A 15499-nucleotide genomic window follows, 5' to 3' on the forward strand; every position below is an offset into this window, starting at 1 on the left:
TTTGCTTTCCCATGGCTCAAGAACATCCCCGACCGGTGCGCGATGGTGAAGGTGAAAATCGCGGCTTCCATTGGGGGGAGCCACGATGCGATAGATAGACACATCGGTGGACGGATGTTTGGTGGCCTGGGTTTTATAGGTTAGAGCGACGGTTATACATAAATAAAGGCTAAATCCCCTTTTCATCCATACCCGGGGCCAACTCGGGGAAAGGTGTACTGCCAGACTGCCACCGATGAGGTCACCATTTCGCGATTTCGGTTCTCCCCAGCTCAGCATTTGTTTCTTGTTCGCGTTTGTTTGAAAGTTGGTGTTTTTTGTGTGTGTGTGTCGCGCTCAGTCGTATTGAAAATGTCGAAATGGTTGTTAAACATCCCGCGCCACGATCGTATTGCTGATCGCGTACACGCACTGTACGCCTGATCACCCCGGCCTGCCGGCCGGCCAGCCGGCCGGGATGCGTTCAACTCATTCTTCATCGATTCCCATAAATCCTTACGGGGTGGTAGGTCTCACTCGCATCAGCTGACGATGATGGTGCTGTGCAAGTTTCTATACCAGCGCTCCCGAAAGCGAAAGGAACACAATCTCCATCCGCTCCATCCGGGGCGCGTAAAACGGGCCGGTGCCAGCACTTTCGCAGACCAGTTTAACGGTCGCGACTCTAATCGCGTTGCTACTGGCATGAAAAACGCAGCAAAACAAAAATGGCCACCGGCAACGGCCAGCGTGTCATCGTCGTTACCTTCTGTGGTGCGCTCCAAAAACCCGGGCGACCATCCGCGAGGTGTAGGCATAATCCCAATTCGACGACCTGTTTTTTGAAATCCAAGAGGATTAAGCACCAGCAGTTTGGCGTTTTTTTTTTTTGCTCGCTCGTTCGTTTGTTGTTGCTTCAAATGTCCCGGTCGCGGGTAGCTATTTTTGGGCCCGGCCAATGCCAACGCTGACAACGGTGCGTGAGCATCCGGAACCAGCCGGAACCGTACCGGGGCTGTTGCAGTTTTGCAGTTGCCGGATTTGAGAAGAGGATTTTCCAGCGGGCTATACATACACAGGATACGAACGAATTCGCTGTCGCTGGCCACGGAAAGGATTGCGCGATGGGATGGAATGCTCGCTCGTTTGCTGGTTGGTGCTGGTTTGCAGGCGATGGAAGGCGAAAGGCGTAAAAACGAATAAGATTGATACTCAACGGTGAAGTGCACAGCAAGAAATAAAAACACGCAAACATTGTTTGTGTTTGGTTTGTACACAGTAACTGATTTCTAACGATTTGGAATATTTTGCATCGTTCAATATTACAGCGCATCTTGCTGTTGTACGAAGAGATCCTGAATCACCTGCCGATAGGAATCTCCGAAACAAATACATATAGTTTTCACCAACCCAGAACAAATCCGTTTCCATTTAGTTCAATCTTCCTGTTGGAATCCTTGGAACGGTGTCCGCTATCGTGTCCATTGGTCCGACCGCCCAAACCGCGGTTGTGTTATCATATTTCCGCGAATTTCCCCCGAGGCGCTAAAATGCAAATAAACGAAACAACGCCAACAGTATCCGAATAATGATACCGGATCTAAATCTCGTTCATCCGCGGTGTCCATTCATGGCTAGACGCACACACACACACACACCAACCGTGGAAGGTATCACCGGTTTGCGATCCAAATGCGTACGATCAAACGGCCATCGAACGATCCGCAAATCGCTTCCACCCTTGCCGGTTGGTCAATCGATTAAAACTCCTAAACGACCGGGGTGTGCAAGCGCGAATCCTTCTATTCGCGAGATTCTTGCACGAACTACTACGACTGTTCGCTTCTACGCGTTCACATTGACCCGGTGACCACGCGCTCAGCTATGGGCGCGGAACGATTTTTCTAAATCCTGCTAAAATCTAGACTCACTTCATGTGCGTGGAGATGCAAACTCGCAGGAAAGGTTTGAAACGTACAATTTTACATCCCGTTGTCGATGCAAGGATTAAATCACTTCCTGCAAAATGGTGAAACGATGGGAAACGAAGGATTATTGTATGTTTTCCATTTGTTGTATCATGAAGTCTAACTTAAATAGATTCAGATTGTTAGGATCTCCATTAAAAAATGTAAAATTATTGTGAAAAGTGTTACTAGTTCAAATTAAAATTTGATATAGATCGTACGAGTTGTGAGAATAGAGTTCCACTAGTAATTAATCTTTGGTTCTCTTCAATAAACTTCACAAAACTGACATCGCCGTGATTATTTCATTTATAGAGTTCATTTAGTTTATGAGTAAGATATTTCCCACATCCAGTGTTCCGGTGCAATCGAAATCAGTGAGGTTACTAAGGAGATACGACGTTGAGTTCGCTGGAATACCCTCACATTAGCGTGTGGCCGGATCCTCCCAATCAATGCACCATGGCAACCTGTCCTTTTACCTAATCATTCAGTTTGTGCTTTGTTTGTGTTTACCATCTCAATGCTTTGAGGGAGGGAGGCAACAACGAGTGATTGGGATTTAAAATAAACGTTACGATTATTGTTGATGGATCAGGACTACAAGACCCAGACAACAAAACACACAGGGTTTGGGGGAAATGGAGTAGAGAGCATATCGTTCATTCAATTGTATTTATAAACCAACGGATTATGATCAATTAGCGCACCGTAGGGCCGTTTGCATGAGTTGATAGCAAAAGAGCTAAAAAAATGCATTCCCATCCGTTCAACACTAAACGTCGCCTAATTGAGCGATGAGTCGAAGATTGAGATTGCGATAAAAATTGTCGGATGATGTAAGCTTTGCAATAAATCGTACCCGATACCGAACAAACTCGCCTCTATTTAGCCAGAGCTACGGTATAAACTGTTCTTCCGGCACCGTACGTGACTGGCTCGAGCATCAGCACGTGTTTATTTGTCCATTTCGTGCTCTTTGATCTGCTGACGGCACTGCCATTCCCGACAGGAAGAGTAAATTGATATCCGGGAAACGGACCGATTTATACGCGCCACTTCAATTCTTCATCCCGAAAAAGGGTGGAGTATATGCAGATTTACCGCACTAATGGATAGCAAGGCGTTAGAACCTTCGGTATTGGAGAGTTCGTTGATCTTCTGAAGAATTTTTTGTTCTCTCTCTCTCTCTCGTTGCGTTTCACAACATTACTCCCAGCCCTGGGGTTGATGGGCAAAATGATGCATGATGGTACGTTACCACCGGCAGGCGAACTCCCTGGATTTAGAAGGATCTTCATCCGCACGCATCGATGGATAACGCATCTTCAAGCACCGAAGGGCACGTAGCATGCAGTTTTGGGAACAGTTTCCCCAAAACAACACTGGATGTAGCCCTAGTCGGGAATTCGGCAACAACGAAGCATGCTTTTGTGCTGTGTGCTCGTGTTTATCGAAGGATAATTCCCTCTTTTCAACAGCGGCAGCCCAGGCACGCACGCAACAGCTCGGGTGGCATATCACATCACGCGTTTTCGATAGGTTTACCCCGATATCGGACGTCATCATTGTGGATGGAAGGATAATGATGATCACCGCCACCACCGGTCGCCAGTAACGCCGGAAGCTTTGAAGGTGATCAGTGTAAAATCATGTATTCTATGTGGCATGGCGCAGGGATGCATGGTTGGACTGAAACCAGGTTCAATTAATTGAGATTTTTTGTTTGCGGTTTCTTTGCAATCGATGCAGTTTCATTTAATCTCCTTCGCTTTAATTTATGTAAATCATTATTTCATTCCGCGATACGCTGTAATTGGTTGTGTTTAATGGTCTAAATTTTCTTCGTTTTTGTCACTTTTTTTATATTTTTTTAATCTCCATTCAAATTTTCATTTAAAATTTAAATTACTTCGCCTAATGTCAGCTATTTTTATACAACATATTTAGGCCAATATTCAACCGAAGGACATTCACACACAAATGCCTTGAATTTTGTTCCAAACGTACTGTTGATGCAAAAGCCCACTGTTATGCCTGAGTCTGTTTCCATGTTAGAGGGACATTACTAGTCCCCTTTCACATTCAATACCAGTAGAGCGGATAACAATGAATAAATCCTTCGGAAATAAATAAATCGTGGATTCAATTTCGAAAAGCATTTCAATTAATCAAACCTACCCGGCCTACGAGGAGGGTTATGGGTAGAATGGGAAAGTCCATGCTGCGATTAAACAGTGTCCGGTTTAGCATTAGGAGCAAATAGTGCGTTCGATATTGGACAAAATTATTCGCATAGTAGCATGTTCGTGTGTTATTATAATTTAGTTTCACTTCAACTCATATGTTTTGTATAGCCTTTTATAGCAAAGAAGAATTTAAAAAAATAAATAACAGCAGTGTAAACGCCTAATATGTTAGCCTGGGAGACAAAAATGATTCATGCGCTCAAAACAAAACCATCCCCACTTCGGGATAAAAGAGGGTGGCAGGGTGGTATGAATTCCCCACTATCTCTTACCCAGCTACAGCTCAATCCATTAAACTATCCTATGCGGGAATTAGTTAGTTCAACAGTTTTGCCAGACTGACCTCTCCACTTTTTACGACCTCGAAACACGGGCAAGTGTGATACTCGACAAACACACCCCCCCATCTACACAAGCACCCTTACCATTTCCCCAATGGCGTGTGGGTAAGTGAAAAGCGACGGCCTGGAAAGCCCCCGGTCCGCGTCATAGGCTCGGGTGATGCGTGATTTTACCATCCCCCACGCAGCAAACCCCTAACAGCGAGACTTTAATCTGGCCTCGGAGGTCTCGCGCTTAGCGCATTGGTGTTTTATATGTATTTAACGGATTATGCGCTACATGGAAGCCAGCACAGGCAACCCCATCCATGCCATCCCCATGTTGTCCCCGAGCGTACCGGACGTGTTGTTGGGTGAGCAAAAATTTGTACTCAGAACACAAGCATCACGCCATACGAGCTGGTCGGTCGGAGGGCATGGGACCGGTGTCGCTTTTGTCGAAACTTTGCAGCGCGCTGCACGGTGTTTTGGGATTTGAGGATGGGTCATAATTTAAAAGATCACGCATCGATGTAATCCAGGAAGTTTGGGGATCCTGGACACACCTGGTGGAAGAGGGCTGCATGCTGTGTGGTGGAAAGGGAGGAAAACAGGGATGAATAAAATCGTAAGAAGATTAATTTAAAGCAGTCGTATTCGCGATGCAATGTGCCCGTGCCCGTGTAGCTGACACAGGATGGGAGAAATTATGTGACACGAACAGGAACGCCTCATCGATCAATGGAATATTCATAATTTTAGCCGTGCTTTGAAATAGGAATTAAAAATACGAATCAAGCAGAGCTCTCGATAGGTGCATATTAAATCATTACATTAAAATGCTTTGCAAGATTAGCAATTTTAGTTATGAGGGTTTTTTTGTGTCAAATAAATTTTAATTCACTGTGCCAATAATTCCTTCCAATGAAAATACAAATTAATTTTCAAAATCAAAACGCTGCCACGCTTCTGCGGCTGATGGAAGAGTGCGCTCGAATTAAATAGCTCTTCAACAGCAGCAGAATAAAAAAACGATAGCATTGCAAAGGACTCCCGCTTAACCACCGATTTGTGGACATTACTTTGCCAATTGCCACTCGAGCTCGCGCCACGAAATTAAAATTGCCCCGTGGGAGCAGAGATGGTGCTGATAAAATGTTTAATATTTTAAATGGAGTTTGCCTGCAGCGAAACCCTCTTCAAACATCAAACGCTGCCAACTGGTACGCTGGTTGCGAATGTTTGTGCACTGCTACTCACCGTTCACTTTGCTGAAGTCGAAATCCTGCCTCCGATCCTGCATGGCGGCGGCGGCCGCTTGTACGGCGGCCACCGGTGACTGTAGTATGGTCCGATCGATGTGTGGACCGTTGACGGGGTTGCCGCTATCACGGCCGGACAAACCACCCGGCCCGTTCGGTCCCGGTCCGTTGTTTTCCGGCGCCGTCAGTGAGTTCGAAACGCTGATGCGTGGCGTTACGGAGCGATTAACGGTGGCAGCGGCTGCCAGCAGGGACTGTGACACGCTGATGGCCGGATGGAGGTTGGTCGCCAGTTCCACGCGCGACTGGCCGGAAGTGGGTGCGTTGGTGGATGATCCCGCCGCACCATTGCTGGGAGCCGGTAGGTGATGGTTCGCGGAACCGTTTACATCGGTCGATTGGGAACGATCTGCGGGCGGGTCGGCGGTGCTGCTATTGCTGCTGACCGACGAGGACGACGCGGCCGTGCCGGATATTGCCTTTGGGCTAGACATTTCTGCGTCTCGTTCGGTGGTGTGAGACGGGGATACTGGCATCGATGAGTCCTTTTTGGGAGATTTGGAACGCGTTAGGGCAAGAGCTTGCGTCTGGAAAGGGAAGAGAAGGTAAAAATGTTGATTTAATACGAGCCATCTAAAGCAGAATATTTATAGTAATAGTATTATAATCCTCAAGAATATTTGATAATAATTTCAAATCAATATCTTGTTGTCAAAGTTATAAGTAGTCGTCCTGATGTGAAATTGCACATATATAATTGTTTACACTTTCCCTGGCACTTCCTGTGGCTAGTCATTGTTGACATTTGTTTATAGCCGCTCGCGTCCCAAGTGATACCGTGAATGTTTTCACTGGGGCAGCGTTACAATTATTTGTAATTGTGTTAGTGCTAGGACTCTTTCGGATTTGTAAATTTTCCACCATTGTAAGCCAAACCGCGAAATAGAACGACACGCACGCCGAAGGGCCAACCCCGGAACACTCGCTGAAACTTCACTTCACTGGTTTGAAAGAAACTTTTAAACATAACGTTTTTAATTTTCATTTTTTTTTCAGGTTGTTGTTTCAGCTTATTGGCAGTATTTCATACTGCAAGCCTCTTTTTATTATAACAAAAAAAAGTTATTCTTTTTGCTCCCAACAATCGATTCAAATACTTAACACGCAATCTCACTAACCCTTCTTCTCTGTGGCCGTACGAAATGAAATCAGTTTCAATTAAGTTAACAAACACCACCGTTCGTTCTTCGATGCTCCCTGTTTGCACCATTCGGTTGACCTTATGTGCATGAAATCGATCGAAATTCCAAAGCACCAGAGATTGAGAGAATGACGGCCGACTGACACCGACACCCGTCAGTGTATCGGTGACCAGGCGCGAAGCGATTTCTGGGTCGGATTGATTGTAGTTGGACTAGTTTTAGAGATGGTGCGAAACGTCATCCTGCCATGATCGACGATCATACGAATTAAGTCTAATCGGGAACGCGCCTTGGAATGATGCGCTCTCGGTCCGATAAATTGACCGATCGATTAGAATCACTTTGCAATAGTGTAGCTCTATTGAAGGAAGCAAACGGAATAATCTTACGATTTTGGCGTGTGACGTGACGTGTGACGGCGTGACGATTGTGACAGAGTGACATCAATTAATGTGTTTCATTAGTTTCAGCGTCTTTCAGGATGTTCTTGATACTGTGGCATTGGTTTAGTAACGCAAAATCCTTCAAGTAAGTCGAACCACGTGTATTTCACACTAATCTACTAATGTTGTCGTGCATAAATGTTACCATCATGAATAATCCCCCACCGTAAGTGGACTGGTCTGTTTTCTCTTTATTCTCTTCACATTCTTGTTATAGCGGCGTACACTCGCAATCGTACTATCGGGCCCAGCTCTACGGGTCAATCGATGTTAAGTAGTGGCCGCGGAGCAAAACGGCTTTGACCATAATTGAACGGGTGGAGAAGCGGCAAGCGTTCGTGCGGCCGGCAAATGGAGTGTGGCTTCTGTAAAAGATCAGTAGATCGGGTGGAAGATAGTCATCGCGGCCGGAATGTCGTCTCAAGAAGGTGTTGGCTCGCCTGAAGCTACCGGTTGGTGAGATATTAAATTTAAAATACTTCATTTGTCTTGTCACCAAACACAATAATTAATTTTTTTTCAATCAACTAATAATACGCTTCTTGCTAAGTTCTTGATAACACATTAATATAGATAGTAAGCTTTGCATAGAAATTATCCATAATATCTTTCCCTCAAATCATATACATTTCTAAGCCATTACATCATCAAACATCATCATCACGGACAATCGCACACCGAACTAGGGCTGGTCAAGTTTATTTGCCTTCAATTGGGATCAACTTCTCGAAACGGTACGATCGCATCAATGTCAACCGACCATTAGCTCCACCAGCTGGCTGACGACATTCGAATTGCCCGATCGAAGCGGGCTTGGCGGCGCACCGACGTGCACCGAGACGGCCGGAGATGGGTTAAGATTAAGATTAAGAGCCATCAGGCGTCCGAAACGCTGCTACGCTAAGGGGTAAATGAAGCGAATGATGACGCTGTCGGGCAGCCATCTGTGCTCGGCTTTTCGGAACGGCACTAGACCATTGTCTAGCTAATTGTAGCTATTATCACCATGCTTGTCGGTTAACCCCATGAACATCTCACCGCGTGTTTTGTTCGCAATGTTTGCTGTTTACTTTTGTCCGGTGATGATAAATTTATCCGTTTCTGCTACTGTTCTGCATGGATGTTTCTTTTCCCTCTGTTCGTTTCGTCCGTTTGGATCTTTTGTGTTGCCGGTTTTGTTGTTACCTTCACTCATCCCCAGAGGGCGCTAACAGCAAAGTAGCAATTAATTGAAGGACAATTATTTAAATAATTCTACCCCGTCAAGGGTTGATACGCTGCTGTACGGACAGGACACTGCCAGCGATGCAGGTTAAACATATGTTCTCTGCCATGTTTTGTCCGCATGGAATGTGTTTTCCGAAAAAGCGAGAGAGAGAGAGAGAGAGAGGGAGAGAGTGATAGACAAAGATACCAAACGAACAACCGGAAGGTAGTTTGAAAAAGGGCTAAACCCTCATCGGTGAGGACGGTGTGCAGCGACCGCAACATGAAAACTGCAGCCGAAAGATGGTCGGTTACACGGAATAAGGGTGACACAATACATACAATTGTGCCCTAAAACGCACCTATGCAGCGCGAGTCATCCTGCCGATGCATCCTTTCCTGTTCTGTTTTCCCACTCCCATCTTCGCACGGGGTGCATCCATCCGTTCTAAGCAGCAGCAGCACTAGGGAGATTGCAACATAATAACCGTACATGGGGCCTCATAAAACATCTCATCCGAACGCTCGCATGAGGGACAATTATGTGGCACTTCCTTTCCCGGCAGCACCAGCAGGGAACGGTTTTAATAACGATCAAAAATTGTGTAGCAATAAAAACGCATCTCGCAGGATACCGCAGAAGGATATCGCTTCGTTTCGCATGCATCAAGGGACAGAATCGGACAAAAAGGATAAGGGTTCGTATGCAAAAACAAAACAAAAAAAAAGCCATCATCATCCTTCGGCACACCAGCCACACGGCAAAAAGGACACCCGACAGAAACGGGTTGACAGCGTCTCACTCTCACTCTCTCGGGCAGCAATGAATCGAATGAGGCACTATAGTGAAAGGACTCTAAATTGGTGGGTTTTATTGCGCAAGCAAAGGGTTTTTTTTAGCACTCACTGGCCAAAGAGAACAATGTTATGGAAGCATGAAATGAGAGAGAGTGAGAGAGAGAAACAAGACGAGTTTGCTCACGACACAAAGAGTCAACAGAGGCACATTCCACAGCAACCTGTTGCATCGTTATGTGGTGGCCTTTTTCCGGCAAGATGTTCTAGACCCTTTTTTGTCACCCCACCGACGGTGCTATTATGTTGCCGTGTGTTTGATGCCAAAATTTTTATGGCCGTACCGAGCGGCCCAAAGGTAACACAGGCGGAGTGCCAAAAGTAGCGCGCCGTGCAACGCGGCTACGTGCACACCTCACAAACGTCGTTTAGTGGTGCTGCTTACCTTTGGTTTTATGTTCTCGGTTAATGTAGGATTAATTAGACGAGGACTTTTGATGACACCGGACGGGACCGAGAGGAAGATGGAGTTGATGGAGAGGATTTTCAGCCCAAAAGATCGCGCAACCATGTTCGTAAACTGGTGCAAGTGCAACTGCATCCGGGCATGTACAAGTTGCGTCGCGGCTAAGACGCGAACCTGCATTTCTACACCACCAGATGAACACATTAAACTTTTCAACACCAAGCCCGAAATTATGATCGGTAAAAGGGTGAAGATTTAATGTGCGGGACATCCTGTGTGTGTGTGAGAGAGGACAGTGGACAATGAGCGAAAAGGTGCATGGCCGATACTATCGACGGGAATAATTTTAATGAGCCGGCTGTAAGTGTGTGTTTTTTATGTCGAATATTTAATCGTATTAATGAACCATTGCTGCATCCCTAAACACAGGCGGGTCAGGAAGTGGTGAAGATGTTAATGTTGTTTGTTACATTACTGGGATGGTTTGTTTGTACTTTTAAGAATTTGTTGCATTATAGGTTGTTTTATTGTAAATTTATTTTTAATTAATCTTAAAACAAAGCAATTCCGTTTGTAGTTGAAAATTATTGATATTTAACGCGCTTTAAGTTCCCGTTAGGTTGGCGGCGATGTTAACAAATGTACTAAGCTAAACATTAGATAATTTAAATTAATAAAGAATTAATTAATTTTAGAACCGTTCGAAGTTCAGTGTTAATCACGGAAGCTATCTGCGGACCCTAATTCAAGTAGCAAAAAAGGATACAAATATTGTTATGATATATTATAGTTATACATCGATAATTTTGCATTAATGTACTAACGGTTGTAAGTGTAATTGTTTTCGTCTAAAACAGTACAACAGCTGATGCGATAATGATCTAGAAATGGAAAACTTCCAATAAAATTATTTTGAAAGATTGATTATCGCAAATATAAGTCCCATTCATAGGAGAAATATAAAGTATTACAACACACGTTTAATTTAAGATTCGCAAAAAATACCGTTAAGTATGTAAGACGACAGGGAAAACTGTTTTATATAAGAAGTCAATAATGTTTAATATTTTAATAAAATATGTTTTGAAATCTGAGCGCAAAACATAAAAAATAAGTTTCAACTTATGTATTTTTTATTTTTGATTTAAAATCATTTAAATAAGAATTATATTTGTACATCTAACAGGTGGGCTGATAATTGTTTGGCCTGTGACAGTAAAACACTTTTTTTTGGCCAAATTTTTTTTTTGTATTCAACATACGTCCCTTCAAGGACGATACACCAATTATAGCGGTCTTTCAATTTTTCGATACCATTTTTGTAGTAGTATTTGTCTTTTGCCTCAAAAAAGGCCTCAATTTCGGCGAACACCTCTTTATCCGACGAAAATTTCATTTTCAGAGGACATCCTTTTGGGATCTGAGAAATGGAGTTAGTCACTGAGAGCCAGATCTACGAAAAACGGTGGGTGGCGAAGCATTTCGTGGCCTAATTCATTAATTTTTGCCATTGTTTTCACTGATTTGTGGCACGGTGCGTTTTCTTGACGGAACAAAACTTTTTTTTCTTCAAAAGCGGCCGTTTTTTTGCGATTTCGTCCTTCAAACGCTCCAATAACTTGATTTAGTAGTTGCTGTTAATGGTCTTTACTTTCTCGAGATAGTCGATGAAGATTATTCCTTGCGAATCCCAAAAAAATGACGCCATAACCTTGCCAGCTGATTGTTGCGTTTTCCCCGTTTTGGAGCAGGTTCATTGCGTCCAGTCCACTCGGATGACTGTCTATTGGACTTTGGAGTGAAGTGGAGAAGCAAAGACTCATCCATGGTAACATACTGACGCAAAAACTCGGATTTATTTCGCTTAAACAGCTCCAAACACTGCTCCGAATCATCAAATCGTTGTTGTTTTTGTTCAAATGTGAGCTCGCGCGGCAGCCATTTTGCACAGAGCTATCGCATATCCAAATACTCGTGAACGATATGTCCAACACGTTCCTTAGACATCTTTAGGGTGTCAGCTTTCTCGATCAGCTTCACATTATGGGTGTTCTTAATAATTTTTTGATTTTTTTAAGGTTTTCTTCTGTAACCACCTCTTTTAAGCTTCCACGATGTTCACCGTCCTCACCACTTTTAAATTTAGCAAACCAATATTTTATGGTTGATTCTGGTAGAGCAGTGTCCAAAGACTCTTCATCAAACCAATTTTTGGCTTCAACTGTATTTTTCCCCTTCAAAAACCAATATTTTACCATCACGCGAAATTTCTTCTTTTCCAAGATTACTCAAAGCACAAAAGTTGCGTTATACAAAATGCTCTAGCTCATTAAGTTATGGCCCGAGTGCTGTCAAATTTGGACAGAATTCGTTTGAAAGTTGGTACAAACGAAATTTGATATGGATAAAAATCTTCTAGTGCGATAAATGCGTTAGGCCAAACAATTATCAGCCCACCTGTTATTTCAACTATTGAATTAAAAACAATATTTAAATATAAGTATTCACTTTAAGTGATTTCTTTTCTACATGTTGATCTTAAATAAGAATTTTATTCCAAACAGAAAATAAACTAGATTATTTCTCTGGATTCAATTTCTTATTGTCAAGAATAATGTCAAGGGTTTTGGAAAAGCGATTTTCAATGAAAAAAGCTTCGGTTGCTATTAAGATTAAGGAGTTGACTTAAGTTTCATATTCCATGCATTTGGGTATGAAGCATTGCATTCCAAATTCATGCCATTTCCACCCAAGGAAATTGGTGCTACATTCCATTACAAATAATTTCCATCAGTATGCGAGGTGAAAAGTCGCTTAATACGTTCAAGATGCTCGCTTTAACTGCTGATCGCTTCCGTTAAATTCGTCATACGAAAAAAAAACCCCCATCACCCACAGCAAACCTTCCGGAATCCGAAGCGAAGGATCGGCGCCTGTAACCCACCAGAATGATTGGGTGTGAAAATGATAAACATCATCGCCTGGGTAAGCCGGAACTTGTTCTCCACCCGCTCGCAATCGGTAGCATAATTGCATCTCTTCATCTGCAGCGAGCAAGTCGAGTCGCACACACAGCCGAAAAGCAACAACAACAAAAAAAAAAGGCACACACGGTAAAGAATCAACAAAACAGCACTGGCTGGGTGAAAAGGAAAACCAATTCAATTCGACTCCCAGAACAAAAAAAAAACGATGCTACGCGCGCACGATGACATCGGGTGCGTGCCGCGGTAGCAACAGTCGTTTAACATTTTATTTAATTTAAATATAAGCGACTGGGCAATTCGTAACACTCCCGCAGCCATCGTTCTCTTCGCGTTGCCCGGTTGGGTGCGGGGTTGCATGGGTGTTGACGGCCCCCACCGATGGTTTGGCGCTGAAGCATAAAAGTGGCATCATAAATTCGTCGTCAACCGGCTGGCTGTCCTCCCTCCGTGTGCCCCGTGGTTGTGGGGAGATGGAGTGGTCGTCGTCATATTTTTTTTGTTTGTTGTTTGCTGCCGTGTTCGTGGCTGCCTCACTTCTTTTGTTCGTGTCCGGATGAGTTTTGTTCTTTCGGTACGGACTGTGGCGCCTCCAGTGCCGCCAGTGCCGAACGGACGGCGTTAAAGCGTGTTCATCTGGCGAAAGATTGAAGTGGATGGTTGCTTGAGTATGGATTGTTTTTTTTTCTGTTGCTGCTTGCTGCCCTCAACTATCTATAATATGGTTTTGATTCGGACGTTTTTTCGCTTCCAGTTAAGGTGCAGTGTGGAGGTGTTTTTTTTGTGTGTGCATCGTTTGCTCACTTGTTCAATTCCATTTTTTCTCCATTTCCTTCCGAACGGACGGTTCACAACCGTTTTTTTTTGGGTTGTAGAACGATCATATGCTCCCGTTTTTCCGTATGGACTTTCCAACTCGCAAAAAATCACACTTTTTTGCACCACCCTGCCCGCCGCAAACTGCATAAACACAGTCAAGTGGCGCACGGGGTTTCGTGGGTCACGCCGTTTCGCTGTTCCACGCTCTCCTTTGCACTCTTAATCTCGCTGTTCGCATCTCTGCTTTCCATTCCAATTCCAAGCACCTTCTGTATGCGGCCGCAGTAGTCCGAACATCGCGGAATCATAAGCGAAGCAAACCTCACAACGCGTCATTTATTGGGTGCCAACATCGAACGATTGAGTGTGCAGGGAAGGATTGGTTTTGCTTTTTTTTGCTTTGTAAGGGATGGTTTTTTTTTTGTGGAATGCAATTCTTATTTCCACAGTTTGCGGATCATTATCCGTTTCATCCGAGCCGAAGATGGTGGAATATGTTCGCATTCTTGAGCAGCATTTTGTTTAATCGCACCAAAAAAAAAAAGGTGTTAACTGTCTGTAAATTTGGTAATGAGTAATTTGCAGGGTTTTCAGTATGACAATTTGGGCATTATTTTTGTATTATTTTTAATGAATTTTTCAATTCAATTATTCAATTATAACATTAAAGACTGATAACCAGATTAAGTAAATTAATTCAAAAAAATATATTAATACAATTTAATCATTATGTAAATTAGTAATTTAAAATTAAGTACTTCATTATGATCAAAATTTTTGTTATAAACGTAAATTTTTGAAAAAAGCATTTTTCTAAAATATTTTAATTCTTACGGCATTTTTTAAAAAGTAATATTCCACTGTGCTTTTCGTATTGCTTGGAAATAGTGGACCCGATAATGATTTATTGCGTTGCAATACCTTCAAAGCATTGTTTAATCCATTCAAAAGAACAGGGTTGCATTTTTGTGTGTTGTTAATCTACCACAACCAATTGATCATTAATTTTATGCATCGAACGCTCTTCTTCATATTTCGTTTCGTGTGGTGGTGTATCGGCTTTATTGCAAGCCACCGCACGATCAAAACCGCAAATCGTCTTCAAGCTAATTTACACAATATAATCCTCTCAAATGATCGGTGTAGAACGTTGGATTTCTTTTTCTTCTCTTCTCCGCATGATGTGCAGTTTTGGATTCGTAAAAAAAAAATTGCAATGTGCCAAAAGAAAGAGAGAGAGAGCGAGAAAAAAAACACCCCAAAACCTCCGCACTGGAATCAAATAAACTGACACTGAAAATCCAATAAAAAAATGGCATACCGAGCTACCGAACAGAAGCACCCCGAACAGAAGAGTCGCCATTATTATTATGCGCTTAATTAATGAACCATGCTGCGACGGGTTTCGCGGTGGGTTGTTGTTTGGCTGGCCGCGTTCTCAAACACCGTGGCACCAGGGGGAACACCTTGGAGCTAATCTTTGTTAAAATATTATGAAAATTTCTGTGTTAACAACAGTACAACTCCACTCCGCGATCCGGATGGAAACGATGAAGCCGAACGAGCATGGGCAGATGAAATTATGAATAATCATACTTTTTTGCTCCGCATCTTCGTTGCCGGCTTTTGTGTATGGGTGGTGGACAAAGTGGAAGCTGTTGCTGTTTTGCCCTTCCATCTCCCCTATATTCCCACTAATGAAGCGTTGCGTACGGTGGTTGACTTTTGACGTGGAGCTATCTCATCCTTTTGTCCTGCAGGATAGACATTTCGCGTTCCCGCGTTCCAGCTTACGCCGAAAAATGCT

General features: G+C 43.4%; 1 protein-coding gene across 1 annotated transcript in view; it reads right to left on the minus strand.

Annotated features, from left to right (window-relative positions):
- LOC128301474 (uncharacterized) overlaps window positions 1-15499 on the minus strand; it is a 93294-nt gene that overhangs the window by 38501 nt on the left and 39294 nt on the right. The window contains exon 2 of the mRNA XM_053037976.1: window positions 5776-6364. Coding sequence (XP_052893936.1) covers window positions 5776-6364 — 589 coding nt within the window. The remainder of the gene's footprint in view (window positions 1-5775; window positions 6365-15499) is intronic.

This window comes from Anopheles moucheti, chromosome 3 (assembly GCF_943734755.1).
Source record: "Anopheles moucheti chromosome 3, idAnoMoucSN_F20_07, whole genome shotgun sequence".
In the NCBI taxonomy this organism is placed as follows: Eukaryota; Metazoa; Arthropoda; class Insecta; order Diptera; family Culicidae; genus Anopheles; species Anopheles moucheti.